At 38.9% G+C, this 24,219-nt stretch overlaps 1 protein-coding gene across 1 annotated transcript in view; it reads right to left on the bottom strand.

Moving 5' to 3' along the window:
• LOC126281764 (protein unc-13 homolog C-like) overlaps positions 1–24,219 on the bottom strand; it is a 1,053,980-nt gene that overhangs the window by 154,445 nt on the left and 875,316 nt on the right. Inside the window, exon 21 of the mRNA XM_049980962.1 lies at positions 7,107–7,291. Coding sequence (XP_049836919.1) covers positions 7,107–7,291 — 185 coding nt within the window. The remainder of the gene's footprint in view (positions 1–7,106; positions 7,292–24,219) is intronic.

Raw genomic sequence — 24,219 nt, 5'->3', positions numbered from 1 at the left:
AAGGGGAAAAAAAGGAAAAAAGGCAAAAAAAGGAATAGGTATATACTAGTGCGCGCGCACACACACACACACACACACACACACACACACACACACACACACACACACACGCATATCCATCCATACATACACAGACACAAGCAGACATATTTAAAGGCAAAGAGTATGGGCAGAGATATAAGTCAAGGCGGAAGTGTGGAGGCAAAGATGATGTTGAATGACAGGTGAGGTATGAGTGGCGGCAACTTGAAATTAGCGGAGATTGAGGCCTGGTGGATAACGAGAAGAGAGGATATATTGAAGGGCAAGTTCCCATCTCCGGAGTTTGGATAGGTTGGTGTTGGTGGGAAATATCCAGATAACTTGGACGGTGTAGCACTGTGCCAAGATGTGCTGGCTGTGCACCAAGGCATGTTTAGCCACAGAGTGATCCTCATTACCAACAAACACTGTCTGCCTGTGTCCATTCATACGAATGGACAGTTTGTTGCTGGTCATACCCACATAGAAAGCGTCACAGTGTAGTCAGGTCAATTGGTAAATCACGTGGGTGCTTTCACATGTGGCTCTGCCTTTGATCGTGTACACCTTCTGGGTTACAGGACTGGAGTAGGTGGTGGTGGGAGGGTGCATAGGACAGGTTTTACACTGGGAGCGGTTGCAATGGTAGGAGCCAGAGGGTAGGGAAGGTGCTTTGGGGATTTCATAGGGATGAACCAAGAGGTTACGAAGGTTTGGTGGACGGCGGAAAGACACTCTTGGTGGAGTGAGGAGGATTTCATGAAGGATGGATCTCATTTAGGGGGAGGATTTTAGGAAGTCATATCCCTGCTGGAGAGCCACATTCAGAGTCTGATCCAGTCCCGGGAAGTATCCTGTCACAAGTGGGGCACTTTTGGGGTACTTCTGTGAGAGGTTCTTGGTTTGAGGGGATGAGGAAGTGGCTCTGGTTATCTGCTTCTGTACTAGGTCGGGAGGGTAGTTGCGGGATGCGAAAGCTGTTTTCAGGTTGTTGGTGTAATGGTCCAGGGATTCAGGAATGGAGCAGATTCGTTTGCCACGAAGGCCTAGGCTGTAGGGAAGGGACCGTTTGATATGGAATCGGTGGCAGCTGTCATAATGGAGGTACTGTTGCTTGTTGGTGGGTTTGATGTGGACGGATGGACAGATGGAGGTCAACATCAAGGAAAGTGGCATGGGATTTGGAGTAGGACCAGGTGAATCTGATGGAACCAAAGGAGTTGAGGTTGGAGAGGAAATTCTGGAGTTGTTCTTCACTGTGAGTCCAGATCATGAAGATGTCATCAATAAATCTGTACCAAACTTTGGGTTGGCACGCTTGGGTAACCAAGAAGGCTTCCTCTAAATGACCCATAAATAGGTTGGCATACGAGGGGGCCATCCTGGTACCAATGGCTGTTCCGTTTAATTGTTGGTATGTCTGGCCTTCAAAAGTGAAGAAATTGTGGGTCAGGATGAAGCTGGCTAAGGTCACGAGGAAAGAGGTTTTGGGTAGGGTGGCAGGTGATCGGCATTAAAGGAAGTGCTCCATTGCAGCGAGGCCCTGGATGTGCGGGAATTTGTGTATAGGGAAGTGGTATCAATGGTTACAAGGATGGTTTCCGGGGGTAACATACTGGGTACGGATTCCAGGCGTTCCAGAAAGTGGTTGGTGTCTTTGATTAAGGATGGGAGACTGCATGTAATGGGTTGAAGGTGTTGATCTACGTAGGCAGAGATATGTTCTGTGGGGGCTTGGTAACCAGCTACAATGGGGCGGCCAGGATGTTTGGGTTTGTGAATTTTAGGAAGTAGGTAGAAGGTAGGAGTGCGAGGTGTCGGTGGGGTCAGGAGTTTGATGGAGTCAGGTGAAAGGTTTTGTAGGGGGCCTAAGGTTCTGAGGATTCCTTGAAGCTCCGCCTGGACATCAGGAATGGGGTTACCTTGGCAAACTTTGTATGTATAGTTGTCTCAAAGCTGACACAGACCCTCAGCCACATACTCTCGATGATCAAGTACCACGGTCATGGAACCCTTGTCAGCCGGAAGAATGATCATGGATCGGTCAGCTTTCAGATCACGGATAGCCTGTCCTATGCACCCTCCCACCACCACCTACTCCAGTCCTGTAACCCGGAAGGTGTACACGATCAAAGGGAGAGCCACGTGTGAAAGCACCCACGTGATTTACCAATTGACCTGCCTGCACTGTGACGCTTTCTATGTGGGAATGAGCAGCAACAAACTGTCCATTCGCATGAATGGACACAGGCAGACAGTGTTTGTTGGTAATGAGGATCACCCTGTGGCTAAACATGCCTTGATGCACGGCCAGCACATCTTGGCACAGTGTTACACTGTCCGAGTTATCTGGATACTTCCCACCATCACCAACCTATCCAAACTCCGGAGATGGGAACTCGCCCTTCAGTATATCCTCTCTTCTCGATATCCACCAGGCCTCAACCTCCGCTAATTTCAAGTTCCCGCCGCTCATACCTCACCTGTCTTTCAACAACTTCTTTGCCTCTGTACTTCTGCCTCGACTGACATCTCTGCCCTTACTCTTTGCCTTTACAAATGTCTGCTTGTGTCTGTGTATGTGCTGATGGATATGTGTGTGTGTGTGTGTGTGTGTGTGTGTGTGTGTGTGTGTGTGTGTGTGTGTGCGCGAGTGTACACCTGTCCTTTTTTTCCCCTAAGGGAAGTCTTTCCACCCCCGGGATTGGAATGACTCCTTACCCTCTCCCTTAAAACCCACATCCTTTCGTCTGTCCCTCTCCTTCCTGAAGAAGCAACCATCGGTTGTGAAAGCTAGTAATTCTGTGTGTGTGTTTAGGCATATATATATATATATATATATATATATATATATATATATATATAAAGGCAAAAACTTCTTTGCCACTGTACTTCCACCTCGACTGACATCTCTGCCCTTACTCTTTGCCTTTAAATATGTCTGCTTGTGTCTGTGTATGTGCGGATGGATATGTGTGTGTGTGTGTGTGTGCGAGTGTACATCTGTCCTTTTTTTCCCCTAAGGGAAGTCTTTCCGCTCCCGGGATTGGAATGACTCCTTACCCTCTCCCTTAAAACCCACATCCTTTCATTTTTCCCTCTCCTTCCTTCCTTCCTGACGAAGCAACTGCCAGTTGCGAAAGCTCGTAATTCTGTGTATGTGTTTGTGTGTTTTGTTCATGTGCCTGTCTGCCGGCGCTTTCCCGCTTGGTAAGTCTTGGAATCTTTGTTTTTAATATATTTTTCCCATGTGGAAGTTTCTTTCTGTTTTATTTACATCATCATATATATATATATATATATATATATATATATATATATATATATATATATATATAAACAGAAAGAAACTTCCACATGGGAAAAATATATTAAAAACAAAGATTCCAAGACTTACCAAGCGGGAAAGCGCCGGCAGACAGGCACATGAACAAAACACACAAACACACACACAGAATTACAAGCTTTCGCAACTGGCAGTTGCTTCGTCAGGAAAGAGGGAAGGAGAGGGAAAAATGAAAGGATGTGGGTTTTAAGGGAGAGGGTAAGGAGTCATTCCAATCCCGGGAGCGGAAAGACTTCCCTTAGGGGAAAAAAAGGACAGGTGTACACTCGCACACACACACACACACATCCATCCGCACATACACCATGTATGTGCGGATGGATATGTGTGTGTGTGTGTGCGAGTGTACACCTGTCCTTTTTTTCCCCTAAGGGAAGTCTTTCCGCTCCCGGGATTGGAATGACTCCTTACCCTCTCCCTTAAAACCCACATCCTTTCATTTTTCCCTCTCCTTCCCTCTTTCCTGACGAAGCAACTGCCAGTTGCGAAAGCTTGTAATTCTGTGTGTGTGTTTGTGTGTTTTGTTCATGTGCCTGTCTGCCGGCGCTTTCCCGCTTGGTAAGTCTTGGAATCTTTGTTTTTAATATATATATATATATATATATATATATATATAATAAAAAGAAAGTTCCACATGGGAAAAATATATTAAAAACAAAACACACAAACACACACACAGAATTTCTAGCTTTCGCAACCGACAGTTGCTTCTTCAGGAAAGAGGGAAGGAGAGGGAAAGATGAAAGGATGTGGGTTTTAAGGGAGAGGGTAAGGAGTCATTCCAATCGCGGGAGTGGAAAGACTTACCTTATGGGGAAAAAAGGACAGGTGTTCACTCGCACACACACACATATCCATCAGCACATACACCTCATTTCAGGGCAGGATTTTAGGAAGTGGGTTTTAAAGGAGAGGGTAAGGAGTCATTCCAATCCCAGCAGCAGAAAGACTTACCTTAAGGGGAAAAAAGGACAGGTATACACTCGCACACACACACATATCCATCCGCACATACACAGACACAGACACTGCAATGAGCACCTGCATCGTGTATCAGCAAGCCTCAGGAACAACTGTGCTCAGTTTTAGCTCTTCTGCAAACATGTACGGTTCTGATCTGTGCTTTAAAAATGTTTAAGACTATCAACTCGCCCAGAGCGTGTGTTGTTCGCTCAGTGATACGGTTTTTGTCAGCAAGGAAACTGTCTGCTGCAGAAATTCATCAACAGATTTGTGAATTGTATGATGATACTGTTATGAGTGGAAGCAAAGTGCGTATGTGGGTATGAGAATTCAAAGACGGCCATGACAAGGTCCATGATGAGGTCCGCTCTGGTCACCCTTCTTTAATTACAGATGATTTGGTGGCTTCAGTTGAAGTGAGGATTTGTGAGAAAAGGCACTTCACAATAACAGGTCTCTCAAATGAATTTCCTTATGTGTTGAGATCAATACTTTACAACATTGTTTCTGAACTCCTAAAGTTTAGGAAACCATGCTCCCGTTGGGTCCCGAAACTCCTAACAGAGGAGCACAATAACCAAAGATTTGAGTGTGTGATGAAGTTCTTGACTCATTAGCATGAAGAAGATGATGGTTTCTTAGGTCAGATCATAACTGGAGATGAAACATGGGTTTCACATATCACACCTGAATCCAAGCAACAGAGCATGGAATGGAGACACACACCCTCACCTGTAAAGGTGAAGGGCAAACTGACACTGTCCCAGTGTAAAATCATGGTGTTGATGTTTTGGGATAAGCATGGTGTTAGGTTGGTCAACTTCACGCAATGATGAACCACTATCAATGCAGAAGCATACTGCCAAACCCTGAGAAAGCTACACAGAGTAATTCAAAACAAAATGGCATGCTGACAAAGGGAATTGTCCTTCTCCATGACAATGCAAGACCTCACGCTGCAGGTCAGACCCGCGATTTACTGGACAGTTTTGACTGAAAAGTTTCAGACCACCCACCCTACACTCCTGACCTTGTGCTGAGCAATTATCATCTGTTCCTCCACTTCAAAGAACACCTCAGTGGCAACCGTTACAATAATGATGATGACATGAAAACGGCAGTGACTTCTTGGTTATCAGAGCAGGAGGCAAGTTTTTAAGAAGAGGGTATATTAAAATTGGTTGAGAGGTATGATACATATTTGAACAAACTTGGCAACTATGTTGAAAAACAGAGTGAGGTATGTACTTCATGCAAACAAATTTACTTTTTTGAAATAATCTTTCATTGTGTTCTTATGTTCAAACAGACCTTACTAAAAAACACACCTTGTATTATCTCACACAAGTCAACTCTGAAAATATTAGCAAAGCACCTGCACTAAACCAGTGGTGTTTTACTTTCATGTTGCATCAGGACTCTTACCTTGAACATTGTTGAGCAGTCTACAGTGGACATGTTACATAAAAAGTGGTCTAAACATTCAGATGGAAATGTAACAGGCACAAAATCAATCCAACCAAAGAATTAATGAAAAATAAGTTTGTGAACTACTTATGAGATAGAAGTTGATGGTAAACAGATGGTTCTGTTTAGTCCCACCTGGATCAGTAGAGCCTAGAAAATGGCACAGTACGGCAACCATGATGAATAATTTTACTATCTTGTGTACTCTCTCACAGGGTAAAACACTGCAGAAAGTCCTTCTATGAAACTGTTTGTCCTATTGGTTTTTTTTTTTTCATATAAGAAACAGCAGCAGTAAAACCTCCAATGGAACACTGAGCTACTGTAACTAAATATTGTTACAAAAATTCAGTAATAATAAAAACTAAATGATAAACCTCCACAACATCAAACAAATAACAAACACCCCAGGGCACCAACAATATTGCCATGACTTAAATCTAACCAATCACAATATCGTGTGACTACAATACACAATAAAAACTGTAGAAGTATGGAATTATGACACATAATTTCCCCAACCAACAATTTACAAAAAAGAGAACATGAGCATCTGTGTAATAGAACTGATTGTACACTTACAAGCAAATGCACATGGAAAACAGTTTACTCACGGGGTGGGAACAGACAAGACAGAAACAATATGAGGCACAAATGCTAGCTTTCAGAAGTGTGGATTCCTTTGTCTTGTGTAAGAGAGGAAAACATGGGAGAAATGAGCTTATTCAGAGATAAAACTGAAAAGTCATTCAGGACCCTCTGTCACAGGTTGGAGAGAACAGACTGCTTTATCAGAGTATTGAGTGACTTTCCTATTTCATTTCAGACTAACCTCTATGGATCACTTAAAAGAACTCAACATTCTTAAAATTAATCTTCATTGATCATTTTTGGGTATTTCTTTTTCCTATACTTGTTTTGGGTGCAAGCCATTCTATGACATTTAAGTTAGCATTTTAAAATATGGGAACTCCAGGTTGGAATATGAACAATTTAAGCAAAAGATAGACTGATACTTACCATAAAGATGATACGTTAAGTTGCAGACAGGCATAACAGAAAGACACTTACACAATAGCTTTCAGTCATAGCCTTCATCAGAAAAGGAAATACACACACAGATTTTCATTCACACAAGCAAGCACACCCAACGCACACATTTCTGCCACCTTTGGCAACTTTGATGAGAATGCACTGGATATTATAAGTTAGCACTTTACCTACTGAAGACCTATAAAAGCACTTCACAAAGAATTTCCTTAAATATTTCTGTCATTTTACTGCTACAAATAATGTATCATGTACTTACGCTGGATACTCTGGAACTGATCCTTTATATGGAGGCACATCCTTCACATAATTAGTGTGTAACCACTTCACTTTGAAGTGTAAGTTCATGTATGCTGATGATTTGCAAAGGCGGTGCTGCTCATGTTCTTCTAAAGCATACTTCATATCAACAGCAAAAAGGCTCCACATTGTTGCTGCAGACAACTGTGAACAAATATGTATGTTAATGGAAATTCAACCACTGCTTTTTATGTCATATGGCACAATAACTGTAGTTAGGTGGCTTAGTTTTTCCATGTATGAAGATAGGAACTGGGATGTTTCTGGTAGAAGTTGTTGCAGATGATCATACTTCTTGAAACCTTGAAAAATTCCTGGATGTGATGAATTCACTATTCATTGGCTAACCTGTTAGGAGGAATAACGTCATTGTGTAGAATCCTTTTTTTACATTATTTTGAAGTATACTCTACCATATCAATCCGTGACCACTGTTCTATATTATAAAAGAGTGACTGCTTATAGTGAAGTAAGTGTACATAATTTTTCCCACAATCATTCTCTACCCTTTTTAGTAGAAACATAACAAGAAATGAGATGACGATAGAAATGTATGTATTGTTTCCTCGTACAGTACATTTTTTATCTCCAGTTATAATATGAAATACTAGTCCTGAGCTTCTGGAATTAAACCTTTTCCTATTTATTAATTTTTTTTTCACCTGCAGACAACATGAATTGTATGGATGTCACTGTCCTCACCCATCCAGTCCCTGTTCCCATTCCAGCACTGTACAGCCCTCATTCCACCATTGCACCCAGCGTTTTTACTTCTCTTCTTTTCCACTGCCCTCCCCCATAGCCCTCCATCTGACCTCCCTACTGCACACAGCTGACCTACCCTCTCTCCACCTCGTTCCTGCACATTCCCCAGCAGCACTTCACTTCAGTGCTGTCACTCCTACCCAACTATCCCTCCACTTCCCCATCCCAGCCTCCTTCTTACCTCTACCCAGTCGTCACTCCCATTATGTACTGGTGCTGCTGCTCGCAGTGTGGCTTCAGCTACCTGAGACTGCAGTTGTATGTGTGAGTTGTGTTAGTGTGTCCATTTGTGTGTGTGTGTGTGTGTGTGTGTGCGTGTGTGTGTGTGTGTGTGTGTGTGTGTGTGTGTGTGTGTGTGTGTGTGAGAGAGAGAGAGAGAGAGAGAGAGAGGGGGAGAGAAAGTGTGAGAGAGAGAGAGAGAGAGAGAGAGAGAGAGAGAGAGAGAGAGAGAGAGAAATCTATTTTTGATGAAGGCCTTACTGGCCGAAAGCTTTATTTCTGACAGTCTTTTTATTGTGCTTATCTGCAACTCATCATCCATGCTCTATGGTGAGTGGCAATTTTCCTTTTCATAATATTGTTACATTCTATCCTGGATTTTCTATTGTTCAAGAGATGCAGCTCCTCATGGCTCATTTGCATTCACACAGACTTTTGTTCAAGAGCCAAAAAATGTGGCACTCAGTGGGCACAAACAGGTCATCTGGAGATGATCATCCGCAATGAAGTTTTTTGTACAATTTCATTCCATTATCAAGGCTGATCAACAAAGACAGGACTCTGTTTGTTTTTCCTGTAGCTTCTGTGATACTTTCCTGTCTGTACAATGAGTATTTGAAAAAAGTGTTGTTTTTTTTAAGTGTCCATGGGTGACAGCACTCTTGTATTGATAGGTTGGTAGTAACGTTCTATTTTGTAGGCTCTATGAATTTAGCATACCAAACTATAGAGTTGATGTGAGAGGAGCAGTTCAGCGCAATAAAACTATGTTCATTTGAACCAAACAGTCACTGAAACTTATGAAATGCTGCAGTAAGTGTAAAGTGAAGATGCACTAACTTGTGCAACAGTTGGGTTTGATTGTTTGGGGGAAGAGACCAAACAGCAAGGTCATAGGTCTCATCGGATTAGGGAAGGATGGGGAAGGAAGTCAGCCGTACCCTTTCAAAGGAACCATCCTGGCATTTGCCTGGAGTGATTTAGGGAAATCACGGAAAGCCTAAATCAGGATGGTTGGATGCAGGATTGACGTGCAACAGTGTTTAGGTGGTTCAAGAACTACAAAGAAGGCCGACATGTCTCTGTTAAGTAAGGTGAGCCTGGTGTTTTGGCTTCCGCTGTGACTGAAGTCAATATCAACAGAGCTGCTGTGATTGTCCATGAGGACAAGCGGATTACATTACGGAAACTCAGTGAAGTATTTAGGATTTTATATGGCAGTGTCTTTATGATTGTGCATGATCATCTCCACATGACATGTTTGTGCCCACTGCGTGCCACATTTTTTTTACTCTTGAACGAAAGTCTGTGTGAATGCAGATGAGTCATGAGGAGCTGTGACTCTCTGCTGGTTTACCAGCATGCAGTTCCTCCTCACACTAATGTTACAACAGCATACTAAATGTTGGTACTGCCTAAACTGAGAAAGCATATTGCAAGGAAATGACCAGAACTTCCTTTGATTTAGTGGAAACTTCACCATGGCAATGATCAGCCTCACATTGCAAATCAGTTTTTGGCTCAATTCAACATTACATGTGTACTGCATCCACCTTATAGTCCCAACAATCTTGCACTCTATGTGATACCATCCCCCCCTTGCCCCCGCTATGCCACACCCCTAAAGACACAGCTTCAGGGCATTCCATTTGAGAACTCTGAACCAGTGTGCAAGAAAAGTGAGGTGATACTCAAGGGTCTGCCATAGAATGGCAGGGACCATAAGCTTGAAGACTGGCAGAGACAATATAAAAAGTGTATTCAAGTAGGAGTGGAGCACAATGGAAAAAAATAAGCTTAACATTTAAATGCTGTAATAATTATGTGTGGAAAAAAAGGAAGTCTTTCTCGGTCTTTGTTGATCAGCCCTTGTATGCAGAATTCTAATTTGTCCGCTTCTGTAGCTCAGGGTTCAGCATGTCTGGCTGCTATGTGGAGGATTGAGGTTTGATTCCTGGTGCAGCAGGGATTTTTCCTTGGTGGGAGGACTGGAGCAGGGTGTACTCAGCCTTGCGATGTCAATTGAGGAGCTACTTGGAATTAGAATTAGTGGCTCCATGGTCAGTAACTCTGACAAAGGCTGTGAGAGCAGCATGCTGATTCAGTGTCTCTCCATACCCCACCAAACAATGCTAGTTACAGAGGATGACATGGTAGTCAGTTGGTCCAGACTGAACCAAAATTTTGCTTTATCACACTACTTTGGAATTTTGTTTTGTTTCTTCTTCTCCCAAGAAAACTTGTAGCTGGATCTGGTTCTGTGTTCGTGTAGAGATCTCTTCTGCTGCATACTGATTGATGTCTTTCTTTATGTGGATCACTGTTCATAAATGTATTCACACAGAACAGTGAAAGTTCCCATAGATTTAAACAATTCAGTGCAGTGATTTCTCTCTTTCCTTTTTGTACAGCCCTTTTTTGCAGCTTACAGGCTGTAAATGAAGTTACATAAAACGTTCTTAGATTTCTTACTGTGCCAATTCAGGGCAAACCTTGAACTTTCAACACTAACCTCCATCATCTTCATCAAGACCAACTGGTTTGTCAAAACTGATGCTGCAGTGGCCTGTCAGCCCACAGACTGCTACTGATTGGTTAGTAATTATGTAAAGCTGTCACAGGTAGTGGAACAAATATCTCTGGCTCTTCTCTGCATCAACAGCTTGCTTCAGTACACTACTAAGATTGTATCCACTGTCATGGTTGAAGATTTCTCCACATTCTTATTTCTACAGCCTCTTTAATTAAAGAGTCCCAGTATGTAGAGCCTGGGACAAAACTTCTGTTTTGTCAAAGAGTATTTTATGTTTGGTTGTGAGGATGTGCTCAGCAACTGAAGAGTTCTCTAGTTCTTGATTTTTATACGTCATTGATGTTCTGCACAGTGGTCGGGAATTGTGCAGATGAACTGACCAATGTAATTGCTTCCACAACCTAAAGGGATGTTAAAACTCCCAAGAATGCTGAAGTTGAGACTGTCCTTAATCACATCTTCTTGATCTCCTTAGGAGATTTGAAAATAAATTTTATATCTTGACTTCCCAGGACTCTCACTATTTTGCTAGACATAGCTTACAGGCTGTTTGTATGTTCTGCTCAATAGTTCCTCAGGAGGTTGTGCTGTAACTAATTATACAATGAACAAGTGCAATACATATTATTCTAGTATATGAGCTACTACACACCGAATTTATTACTCTAAGTTTATAAACTGCTGAAATATTCACTTCTTGGTGGCAGTAACACGTTGAGCCTCCTTTAGTTGTGGGTCATACGCATCTGTAGAAATTTTATTCTTGTTACATATTCTTTGAGCTCATCATTGACTTTTGGAGAGTCACCTTTTCTCAATGTAAAATTAATTTGGTGTTTTCTATTCACCTGCATAAATGAATGAGCATTTCTCCAAATTTTTCATTTTGTACACTTGGTAGTTCATCACTTATTAGAGTATTACTGTCATCATCAAATAGTACTGTTTCACTGTGTTATACTACTGGGTTAAATCGTTGATATGTATAAAGAAGAATATTGGGCTCTGCAGAATTTCTTGGGAGACTCCAATATTAATGTATTTTGGGTTAGAAAGGAGATAATACTGGAGTTGGTTTGAGAGATCCCCACTCGTTGAACTCTGTTTTTGAGGTTTACAGGTAGAAATTATTTGCTACATGCCCTACCCCTTATTTGCTAGTGGATCCAGTGTCCAGTGTATTTAGCAGAACTGTGAGATCTACTGTGTCAAAGGCTTTGGTAAAGTCAAGGAATATGACTCATACATTTTCTTTTGTCTAGTGCCTCCAAGGAAAACAAGAAGATGCACTAAACAGGAACAGAAAACTAGAACACAACAAAAAGACAAAAACAAGTTGAGAGTGGGAACCTTGACAGGAAAGACTGATGGAGAGGAGAAAGATTCGTATCCTTAGGTTGAGTGACACCAAGTAGAAGGGAAAAAACTCTAAAGTGCTGAGAGGTGGGTGCAAACTGTACTGGCAGGGTCACAAGAAAGAGGCAAAAAATAGAGTGGGGTTTGTGTTTCACAAAAACATTGACACAGTTACTGGTGTGAGATTTGTAAGTGAAAGGATAATCAGAGCATGAGTGAACTTGAGAGAGAATAGTTTTACTATACTCCAAGTGTATGCACCTAGCAAGGGTGCAAGTGAGGAAGGAAAAATGAAATTCCTTGAAGAACTGGAAGACCAAGTAAGAGAAGATAACATTATGATAATTGAGGATCTGAATGCTCAGATCAGCACAGATAGAAATGGATATGAGGAGGTGATGGGCCCTTTTGGATATGGAAGACAAAATGTTGAGGGTGAAGAAATTCTAAATCTGTGCACAAGGAATCATCTTTTAGTGACTAATACATTCTTCAAGACACAAGATAGCCACAAAATTACTGTATATGGCTAGGATGGCCAATCTAAGACAGTTATAGACTATATAATAACAGACAAATTAACTGGAGGAAAAATAATGGACACTAAAGTCATACCAAGTGAGAACTTGGATAATGACCACAGGTTACTAGCAGCTGATCTAAATTATAAGAAGAAAAGTATGAATGCTGTACAAAGAATGCCAAAATTAAGGAGTGGAAGTTGAAAGAAGAAGAAAATAAGAAAAGTTTGAAAAATCTAATAGCACAAAAATTGCCAAAAATTGAAAGGGGTAATGTAGAGGAAGAGTGGAACCTATTTAAAACATCTATAGTTAATAGTGCTGTGCAAATATGCAGCAAAACAAAGATTAAAGTCAAAAGACATAGAAACCAATTGGTGGAACAACAGAGTAAAAGACAAAATTTAAAAAATGTAATACAGCAAAGAAAAACATGGTGTTTGAAAAAAGACATCAGAACCAGGGAGAAGAGTCGGGGAATACTCACCCAGAAACTAGATCAGTATACAAAGGCAGCAAAAAACTACTATATGGGTTATTGAAAAGTAACAGATCTGATAGAGAGGACATAAAAGCAACTGAAACAGAGCTTGGGGACACTATCAGAGACATAGAAGGTATCAGACAAGAGATGAAAAATTATTTTGAAATCTTACTGAATGGGGAAGGTGCATAAGAAAATGACACCAAAGTCATGGAATTATAGGAGGAGAAGGATACAATCTCTTGGTTAAAAACTGAGAATTCCCTGAAACAGATGAAAAGTGGTAAGGTGGCTGGAGTAGATGAGCTGACAGTAGATATGATTAAATGAACAGGAATCCATGGAACACAACGGTTACACCAGGTTCTTGGGGCGACATGGAAAGAAAACAAAGTGCTGTATGATTGGAAAAAATGAATTATAACATAATTGTTCAATAAATTTAATAGAAAGAAATGCAACGACTACTGAGGAATCACACTGTTATCATACTGCCTTAAGATAACGGAAAAGGTCACAGAAAAAAGATTGCAGATAATTCTAGAACACCAATTAGAGGAGCAACAGCTTGGATTCAGAAATAATAGGGGAACAAGTAAGAACAAACAATAATAAGAGAAACAAGACTTGGATAACATCAGCTATAAAAATCTCTTTCAAACATAAAAGAATACTCCACATGTTATGTAAACAAAGTACTGACTCCCCCCAAATTAACAGAATACTATAAAAACTACACATGTATCTTAAGAAGAATGCTGGCCATTGTGGCCAAGGGGTTCTAGGCACTTCAGTCTGAAACCGCACAATTGCTACATTCGCAGGTTTGAATGCTGCTTCTAAGTTCTAGGAGACTGATGACTTAGATGTTAAGTCCCACAGTGCTCAGAGCCATTTGAACCATTTGAACCTACGAAGAGTGATAAGATAGGCAAAAAGGATGCAAATGATGAGTACATTAACAAATCCAGCAATAAAGTAAAAGCAATGCGGAATATTATAAAAAGAGAAAGAGGGGAAATCAAAGCTACACACACGAACATAGAAGTCAAACCTAAAAATGAATCTATATCTAATACCCAAGTTGTGGTGAAGTCTTTAAACAAATTATTTACAAGCACAGCCGAAAAATTTGTCAAAAATAATCTTAACACAAACTACCAACCAGCAAACCAAAAATATCACACACGTGCACAGTCAATTTTCATTACCAAAATCACTGAAAATGATGTTGCAAAAGCCCTCAGAGAGTTAAAAAATTCATATTCAACTGGAGTTGGTGGTTCCCAGCAGCTGTCATCAAAAATTGTGTACACACACTTGCTGAACCATTAACTCACCTGTGTGACTGTTCTTTCCAGGCAGGTACTTTCCCTGAAGCTGTGAAACTATCTAAAGTAATTTCTGTCGCCAAAAAAGTGAATATAAGGCCTATCTCAAACTCATCCTGCTTTTCTAAAGTTTTTAAAACTGATGGACTATATGGAATAAAAAGAAAAAAAATTACTAAGTTTAGCATGACATGGGTTCAGAAGGAACAGATCTACCGAAACTGCGGATATGATTTCATAAATAAGCTATTAGATCTGAAAGATAAGAAACAACCCATAACAGGCATATTTCTGGATCTGTTAAAGGCTTTTGACACTGTTGACTACAAAATATTGCTGGAAAAAATAGAACACTATGGTATCAAAGGAACTGCAAACACTTAGATTGCTCCATTCATAACCAATTGTATGCAGAGAATCAGCATGAAATACACTAGTAGACAAACCAACTCAAAAACAGAAGTCCTATCAAGTAATAAAACTGTAAAGCAAGGTGTACCACAGGTCCCAGTATTGGGACCTCTACTTTTCCTCCTGTTTATTAATGACCTGAGGCTGAATGTAGATGCACACAAAACAATAATAACTGCACAACTGTACTCCTCAAAGGGAAGAATATAGAGGCTGTGCAGAAAGCTGTGAACTTGGCCACTGAACAACTCAGTAACTGGGCTAAAATCAACAGATTAACTATCAACACCAAAAAGACAGCTTGCATGAACTTTCACAAAAAGCAACATGCAAATTCTTCTCAGCCACTTGTACTGTAAGTAACCAGCCAATAGATACTGACACGGTTTTCAAATTCCTGAGTCTGTGGGTTCAAGATAAGCTGAAATGGAATATACATACAGGAAAGGTAAATTTCAGATTTAGTACTGGCTGTTGTGCATTGAGTGTACTGAAGTCATGTGCTAGCCTGAAAACAGTAACCAGCATGCACTACATTTTCATACAAGTCCACCTAAAATATGGTGTGATATTCTGAGGAAATTCTCCAACTGCCCTGAGCACATTCAATATCCAGAAGAGAGCAATGAGGATCATTATGGGTAGCAAACCCAGAGACTCTTGCAAACTCATCTTCAGAAAGTTGGAAATCCTTACACTGCCTTGCCTATACATTCTCGAGTCTCTAAAATTTTTCAGAAACCACATAATGCCAACTGACTCCAGAGTCATAAAAAATAATGAAAGACATAAACACAAGACCAAGAAAAACTCAAATCTGCATGTTTTACGAACAGACACTCAACTGTGTAAAAAGGGAGCTTTCCACATGGACCTCCAACTGTTCAACTGTCTTCCCACTAGTATTAAGTCCATCAAAGACAACATAAAATTTAACAAAGTTGTGAAGTCATATTTGTTGTGTCACTGTTTTTACTCTATAAATAAAAACCCAAACAGTTATCTTGCTATTTGTGTTAAATTGAAAACATTGAGCAATGGAGTGAAGTAAACTTAACCAATCTTTGCAATATAATACATTAGGATACTATATGTTAATATATGTTAACAGTGTTAACTGATTTTTCTGAAATCTGTAACACACTGTGTACTGTCAGATTATATGGAATGAATAAATAATTAAATAAATAAATAAATAAAAATAAACAAACAATTGATCTCATTTTCTCCCTCCATCAGTTAATGGAGAAGTACTGGGAAGAAAGAAAGGACTTGATAGTAGTATTCATGGATTTGGAAAAAAGCACATGACAGTGTACTAAGGGATAGAATTTGGGAATGCTTGAGAATACATAATTTTCCTGATTCATTAATTAAAAAAGTTCAGATGCTGCATGATAGTTGTGAGAGTAGTGTACAAGTAGGAGGTGGAAGATCAAATTGGTTTAAGACAAAGAGAGTGTTCAGCAAAGCAGTTCACTCTCCCCTTCACTATTCATTACACTTAGGGACACAATCATAAAAAATACCAAGGAAGAATAAAATGAAGATCTCAGTGCTTTTGTTTTTGCTGATGACATCACCGTTTGGGGAGAGAAGGAAATGGAGGTTCAAAGGAGACGAGACTACTGGAACAAGACAGTGACAAGGAAGATGACCAGGACACCCACTCCTTGTAGCATCATACTACAGGGGGAGAAGGCTGAGTGTGTGAAAAGTTTCAACTATCTGGGTAGCGATGGAAGTTCCAAACTAGAAGTCTTAAACAGAGTCACAAAAGGGTCTAGTTTTTTCCATCACATACGAAATCTAATCTGGGACATGGAAGTCTCTCTAAGAGCCAAGTAGACCAAGCATAAAACTTATCTCCTGCCAATCATGATGTATAGTCTACAGGCCTGTGTCATAAATAAGAGAGAAAAGAGTCAAATAGAAGCATATGAAATGAAGTTCCTTGGGTCAGCTCTACAAAAAACGAGGAGAGACAGAGTCAAGAATTATTATGTAAGGAGAAACCTGCAGGTGACATTGACTATAGAGGGGAGAATGAGTGCTTGCCATGGAAGCGAATGCACCTGACTCGAACTCCTTGCCAGTATTTGGAGATGGAGGTACCAGGAAGAAGACCAATTGGGTGTCCTAGAAAGAGATGGGCAGACCAGGTTAAGAAAGATCTCAGGAGTAGAGGAGTAACATGGGATGTAGTGGAGAGGGAAAAGCTATACCAGCACAGAAATCAATGGAGGCATATTATTCATCAAGTTTCTACCTGGCTCATTGGAAGGAAATCCTGATGATGATGATGATGATGATGATGATATAGCTGAACCCGAAACCAAACTGTTTCTAACACAGAAGATTTGTATTGCCCCCAGATTTTTATGAAAGTCTGGAAACACTTGTGTTCTAGCCATTTCGAACACATTACGTTAAAGCAGGATGTAAGGATGAGCATGGGATAGTGCACGCATTTATTGTTTGTGAAAGGGAGATAACTCATCGGTGCTGGCAAGTGTTCAGCGTGACCTGCCATGAATAACCAAATATGGCTTGGAAGCTCTGTGGCCGGCTGCAGAGAGTAATGTAGCATTGCATTGTTAAAAAATAAATGTAGAGACTCAAAATAGTGACTGTTTATTAGACATTGAACTGCTGTTGAGAGTACCTGGACTGGACATGGATAATCAGCCACGATAAAAGCTTATGTATTAATTGTGTTCAAAAATGTGTAATTAACTGATTCTGGGTGCCCGGTAATGTGTGGGCTTATCTCATAAAGTTTTTTTTTTGTTGTGCAAAGTGGAATTAAATATGTTCTGGTGCATTGAATGATATTCCAAGAGCAGCATATTTTTTAAATAAGAAGAGAGAGAGTGAGAGAGTGAAAATTTCCCCTTCCTAGCAGTGAAATCTTCGGAGAAGTGTCCGATGGTAGCAGAAGACATCGGTGCTGCAAGAAAGCAGAACCAGCATTCTTCAACAAGTAAGTCCACGAAAATGCTTAAGCTGTATAGAAAGAGCTTAACATAACACCAGGCCACTGCATATTCGACTATCTTAGACCCAAATTATATCTGTGCAAGGCAAGTTTTGACACAAAAACAGAAATAGTTAACTTTTCTTCGATTATAATCAAGTCAGCACCTCGCAGCTGTAGATTTATTTCATTAATTTTACTGAATAAATTGCTCAGATAATTTGTATCATCATTAAATTTCAATTAATTATCTCTCAGAGAGTGATCTTTCTTTTCAAAAAGTGTCACAACTGTACCAAATAGATTATAAAATTCTTTTTAGGCAGGTACCATATGACAGCTAATGAACCTCTACATATACATTTATAGTTAATTAATCAAAGAGCACTCATGCGAGTTAAATTCTATGTTAAATTATTTGTGTAATCAATCTCTTATCAGTGAAACATTTCTAGACTGGCTAAAATATGCTGAAGTTAAGCGTCTTTACAAGAAGGGACATGAAGAGATACCATCAAACTACCTACCAATTTTACTTTTGCCGGCTTTCTCAAAAATATTTGTAATGGTTGTGTATTAGCATCTTCTTAATCATCTGACTGCAAATGTTATATTGTCCAAGTCACAGTTTGGATTTCTGAAAGGTTCTGATGTAGAGAAAGCTATTTACACTTACAGTGAGATTAATCAATCAATTTACTTACTTCATTAGATAATAAATCACAGGCTACTGGCATTTCCTGTGACCTGTCTATAGCCTTTGAATGTGTGAACCACAGCATTCTCCTAAGTAAATTAAAGTATTATGGTGCCACCGGCAATGATGCAAAATGGTTTTTGTCTTATCTATAGCATATCATTGTGAAATACCTGTGAAGTAAGCAGCCAGTCTTCATCTGACTGGGAATTAATTACGTGTGGTGTTCCCCAAGGTTCCATTTTGGGTCCATTGTTTTTTATTGTGTATATTAATGACCTCTAATCTGTTACATTGCAAGATGCTAAGTTTGTTCTGTTTGCAAATGATACAAACGTTGCAATAAGTAGCAAGTCAAGTACAGATTTAGAAATAGCTGCTAATCAAATTTTCACTGACATTAATAAGTGGTTTAAAGCTAATTCTTTGCCATTAAACTTTGAGAAGACCAACTATCTGCAATTCATAACCTGTAAGAGATTTCCTTCCAACATGAGTATAACGTCTGAAGACATGCAGAATGAAGAGGTTGACAGTGTTAAATTTCTGGGATTACTGCTTGATAATAAATTGAGTTGGAAAGAGCATACCACAGAATTGCTTAAGTGCCTAAACAAATCTGTGTTTGGCGTAACAATGATGTCAGATTTAGGAGATATAAATATAAAAAACTTGCATATTTTGCTTACTTTCATCCTATTATATTGTATGGGATCATTTTCTGGGGCAACTCATCAAACCGAGCAAAAGTTTTTAGAGTGCAAAAGTGTGTGATAAGAATCATTTGGGGTTTAAATGCAAGAATATCTTGTAGAAACCTGTCTAAGGAACTTTGTATTCTTACCACTGCTTCTCAGTATATTTATTCCTTAATGAAATTTGTTGAAGTAATACATCTCTATTTCCAACCAATAGCTCAGTACACATTATCAATACAAGGAATAAGAAGAATCTACATAAAGGCCTAAAATCACTTACCTTGATCCAAAAAGGGGTCCAATTTTCAGGAACACGCAATTTTAATAAATTGGCAGCAACCATTAAAAGCTTGGTTTCAGATAAAGCACGGTTTAAACAGAGTTTGAAAGACTTTTGATAGGCAACTTCTTCTATTCCATAGATGAATATGTTAACAGAGACTGTTAAGTCACCTTCAGTAAAAATATCTGTTAGATTTCAGCTTTGATAACACTTCATCACAACAATAAAGACTAGGTATTTTGTGTATGATAAATTTATTAATAGTGGTTAACAGTGTTTCATTCTGACAGTGTGTTAATTCTGTAAATATTAGCTGTCCCAGTTTACTGCATTGTATTAGCTTACTTTTGACTATTTCCTGACAAATGATCAGGGTAGTAAGTATTATATTCAAATGTTTTATGTTATATTTTCTACCATGTACCACAGTCACGAGAATCATCTCCTTTTTTGGGTCTCTGGAACGAAAATCTAATCTAATCTCTAGTATTTTGTAAGCCCTTAGATGGACTAAAAAAAAATTTACAAACAGATTTGAGCAGCTCCTTCCAATGTCCATGTGAGATTGGGTACTGGAGCCTACCCCTGATGTACAAACATCAGAATTATTCTTGCAAGATGAGCTAATAGAACTCTCAACAAATGGAGAGTTAAAATTAATATGAAAAATGGACATAAAGAATTATGACTTCAAAGGCAAACTCCTACATTATATCAAACGTTATGGAATGCAGCAAATAAGTATTTTATTGCTTTCCCATCTTTGTATTCAGCAGTAAGAGGATTTAGCATGGTTTGCAAATTAGTTACCAATAACAGATACAGACAGTCAATCACAGGATGTGGTGATTTAAGATTGCTGATAACAAGCATGATGCCAAATATTGAAAAGTTAATGTCATTACACCAAGTTCAGAACTCTGACTGAAATTATTGCAAATTTTTTTAAATATGTATTTGTTAATCAACATTTGAGAATGACACAAAAACTGTTAACACCTTTTAATAATGTGATTTCTTTTTCTTCAATTCTAATTAAGAATTAAACATTACTTGAGTGATGAAAATGGTAAACCAACTGGAATTGGAACACAAATACCTACTTATATAGAGCAGTGCTCGTATGAATCCAGTAGCTGAAGCACACCTCATGACAGTTCACAATTTTAATCTCCTCTTAGCTCTCTCCATATCTTTCCAAACTTCTGTAAAGTTATTGTGATCACTGACTTATTATTCAAAAAGTATGTTATGATCAAAGCAATTTGGAAAAGTTTGTGTTATTCATTTCAGATTGCAATTGTGTCTGACTTTCTTTCTCTGAAAAAAGGGGAGATGATGAGTATTTTTTCTTTGGAAAGGGGGTGGTTAGCTGGACAAGATTGAGAACCTATGGCCTAATTGAAGTTCATTGGTATAGTGTATCTGGCAGAAGAGGCAGCCCTGCTCTTAGTGTTAATATGAAAATTAAGAATTAAATTCAGATATGTCTGTTTCTATATTTGGTGTGTTTGTCAGCATCTGTACCTCATGTTAGGGCAGGTGAAAAATAGCACTCTAAAATTAACAATCTATGTTTTAACTTTGGTAGTCACATGTCTGCCCACATTGCAAAAATAGGGTAATTATGATGTGTGGTGGGATAAAAAGAAATATTAGTCACAGTGGCCAATCTACCACTCCTGAATTAGTCACAAGGAGATGTTTGGCTTCTGGAGTGTCTGCACCGTCATACAAGGAACCATTGGTGGGCTCCTGAAAGCTTTTGTAATCTTAAGTTGAAATTTATGATGAAATACAAAAAATTGAGAAACTCAAGCAGACAATTAACTTTTGGAACAGCAGTGACATCCTTCTAGCAGCCACACTAGAAACAAGGTATGTTGATGACCTATAAATGGATAGTGTGAACCATCAAAGTTTTAAGGGTGAACAAGCTGTAACACTTTCCAACTCAAGTCTAAGAACATTAGGAACAGCCTTTGCAGTTCACAACAGTATAATATACTTTCAAATATTGATTTTGTATCTTTCAGTGAAAGACTTTCTGTTTTGACAGTTACATGCAAGAATAAATATTACTCCCTGTTCAAGTTAAATATTACTCTCTATTCAACTACCAGATTCCAACAAGAGACTCAAGTTGAAGTAGGAAACTGCTGGGAAGATCTGAAAAACAGACTGTTGACAGTTCACAAGAACAATGTAATAATGATGATGAGAGCCATCAATTCCCAAAAGCGTAAGGAAAAATCTTTCCTAAGAGTTATTGGAAACTATACAACTCACAATAGAACTGACAAAAATGGCTGAAGGTTGGTACATAGACACAAGTCATTCAATCTTCAAATCACACTACAGATATAAATGTCAAGAAATCAGGAACATTAGAGAGGAATTGAAGTTGGTTCTGATCACAACCCAATTGAGATCTAAGTAAGACTTATTCTGAAACATAAACATATGAAACAAAGTAGTACAACAAATAGAATTAATAATAAAACTTTGAACAGGAAATTGATTTTCAAAAGAAACTGAAGGAAGTGAATATTGATACAAACATTTTACTGAAGCCATTAAACATACTGCAATTGAAATATCTTGACAGAACAAGCAAAAAAAGCATGTATGGTAAATGGGAAGAAGCCGTTAGAGGGGGAAAAAGCTTACAATAACTAGTATAGTAAGAAGACAAACAGTAATTGGAAAATATCGTATAATACAGGAGTTTACTACAAAACATTCAAGAACTGTATGCCTGGGTACATTCCACAAATACTACACTTTATGAAAGAAAGTAGAATATTTACACTTAATAACAGAGAGAACAGTAAGCTATTGGCAGCATATTTATCTACTGAACAGTGAAAAACTGACCAAAGAATTTGAATTCTATGATATTATTCCAAATGAAAATTTGTAACCATTGAGTTTTGATATGATTAAAAGTTACAGCAACACAATTAAAACACAACAAAGCAATGGGTGAAGATGGCTTCACAGCACAAAATCTAAAACCTAATAGAGATATAAATGCCATAAATATAAAAGAAAAACTAGGTATAGTTTGGGACTCTGAAACAATTTTCAGATAACTGGAAGGTTGCATTAATTCATCCACTTCATAAAAAGTTGGAAAAAACAGATATCAATAATTGCAGAGAAATTTCATTACCATCTTTATAATACAAAATATTAGTGACAGCTCTTCTGTACATATTAAATTCTCAGTCAGATAAATAATCAGGAGAATATCAAGCTAGGTTCAGGTGTAACAGATCCTGCCTACAGCAAACTCTAAATCTTAAATGGATAATCTTGTATATGGAAATACTGAATAAAAAGCTAGTGCTAATATTTGTTGATTTTAGAAGGCTTATGATTCAAAGATAATCATAGCTAACATTTGGTTCAAGAAACATGAAAGAATGTTGTATACATGGAAGAACCCTGGAGATCCTAGAAGGTTTCAGATAGATTATATAATGGTAGGACAGAGATTTAGGAACCAGATTTTAAATTGTAAGGTATTTTCAGGGGCAGATGTGGACTCTGACCACAATCAATTGGTTATGAACTGTAGATTAAAACTGAAGAAACTGCAAAAAGGTGAGAATTTAAGGAGATGGGACCTGGACAAACTGAAAGAACCAGAGGTTGTACAGAGTTTTAGGGAGAGCATAAGGGAACAATTGACAGGAAGGGGGGAAAGAAATACAGTAAAAGAAGAATGGGTAGCATTTAGGAATGAAATAGTGAAGGCAGCAGAAGATCAAGTAGGTCAAAAGATGAGGGCTAGTAGAAATCCTTGGTTAACAGAAGAGTCATTGAATTTAATTGATGAAAGGATAAAATACAAAAATGCAGTAAGTGAAGCAGGCAAAAAGAAATACAAACGTCTCAAAAATGAGATCGACAGGGAGTTCAAAATGGCTAAGCAGGGATGGCTAGGGGACAAAAGTAAGGATGTAGAGGCTTATCTCATAAGGGGTAAGATAGATAATATGCCTACAGGAAAATTAAGGAGAACCACTTGCATGAATATAAAGAGCTCAGATAAAAACCCAGTTCTAAGCAAAGAGGGGAAAGCAGAAAGGTGGAAGGAGTATATAGAGGGTATATACAGGGGTGATGTTCTTGAGGACAATATTATGGAAATTGAAGAGGAGGTAGATGAAGATGAAATGGGAGATATGATACTGCGTTAAGAGTTTGACAGAGCACTGAAAGACCTGAGGAAACAAGGCCCCGGGAGTAGACAACATCCCATTAGTACTACTGACAGCCTTGGGAGAGCTAGTCCTGACAAAACTCTACCATCTGGTGAGCAAGATGTATGAGACAGGGGAAATTAACTCAGTCTTCAAGAAGAATATAATAACTCCAGTCCCAAAGAAAGCAGGTGTTGACAGATGTGAAAATTACAGAACTATCAGTTTAATAAGTCACAGCTTCAAAATACTATTGCGAATTCTTTACAGACGAATGGAAAAACTGGGAGAAGCTGACCTCGGAGGAGATCAGTTTGGATTCCTTACAAATGTTGGAACACATGAGCCAATACTGACCCTGCAACTTATCTTACAAGAAAGAATAAGGAAAGGCAACCTTATGTTTCTAGCATTTGCAGACTTAAAGAAAGCTTATGACAATATTGACTGGAACACTCTCTTTCAAATTCTGAAGGTGGCAGGGGTAAAATTCAAGGACTGAGAGACTATTTACAAATTGTACAGAAACCAGATGGCAGTTATAAGAGTCGAGGGGCATGAAACAGAAGCAGTGGTTGGGAAGGGA

Source organism: Schistocerca gregaria, chromosome 7 (assembly GCF_023897955.1).
Source record: "Schistocerca gregaria isolate iqSchGreg1 chromosome 7, iqSchGreg1.2, whole genome shotgun sequence".
In the NCBI taxonomy this organism is placed as follows: Eukaryota; Metazoa; Arthropoda; class Insecta; order Orthoptera; family Acrididae; genus Schistocerca; species Schistocerca gregaria.
The sequence above is the reverse complement of the archived record's forward strand: the minus strand, read 5'-3'. Positions and strand labels throughout refer to the sequence as shown.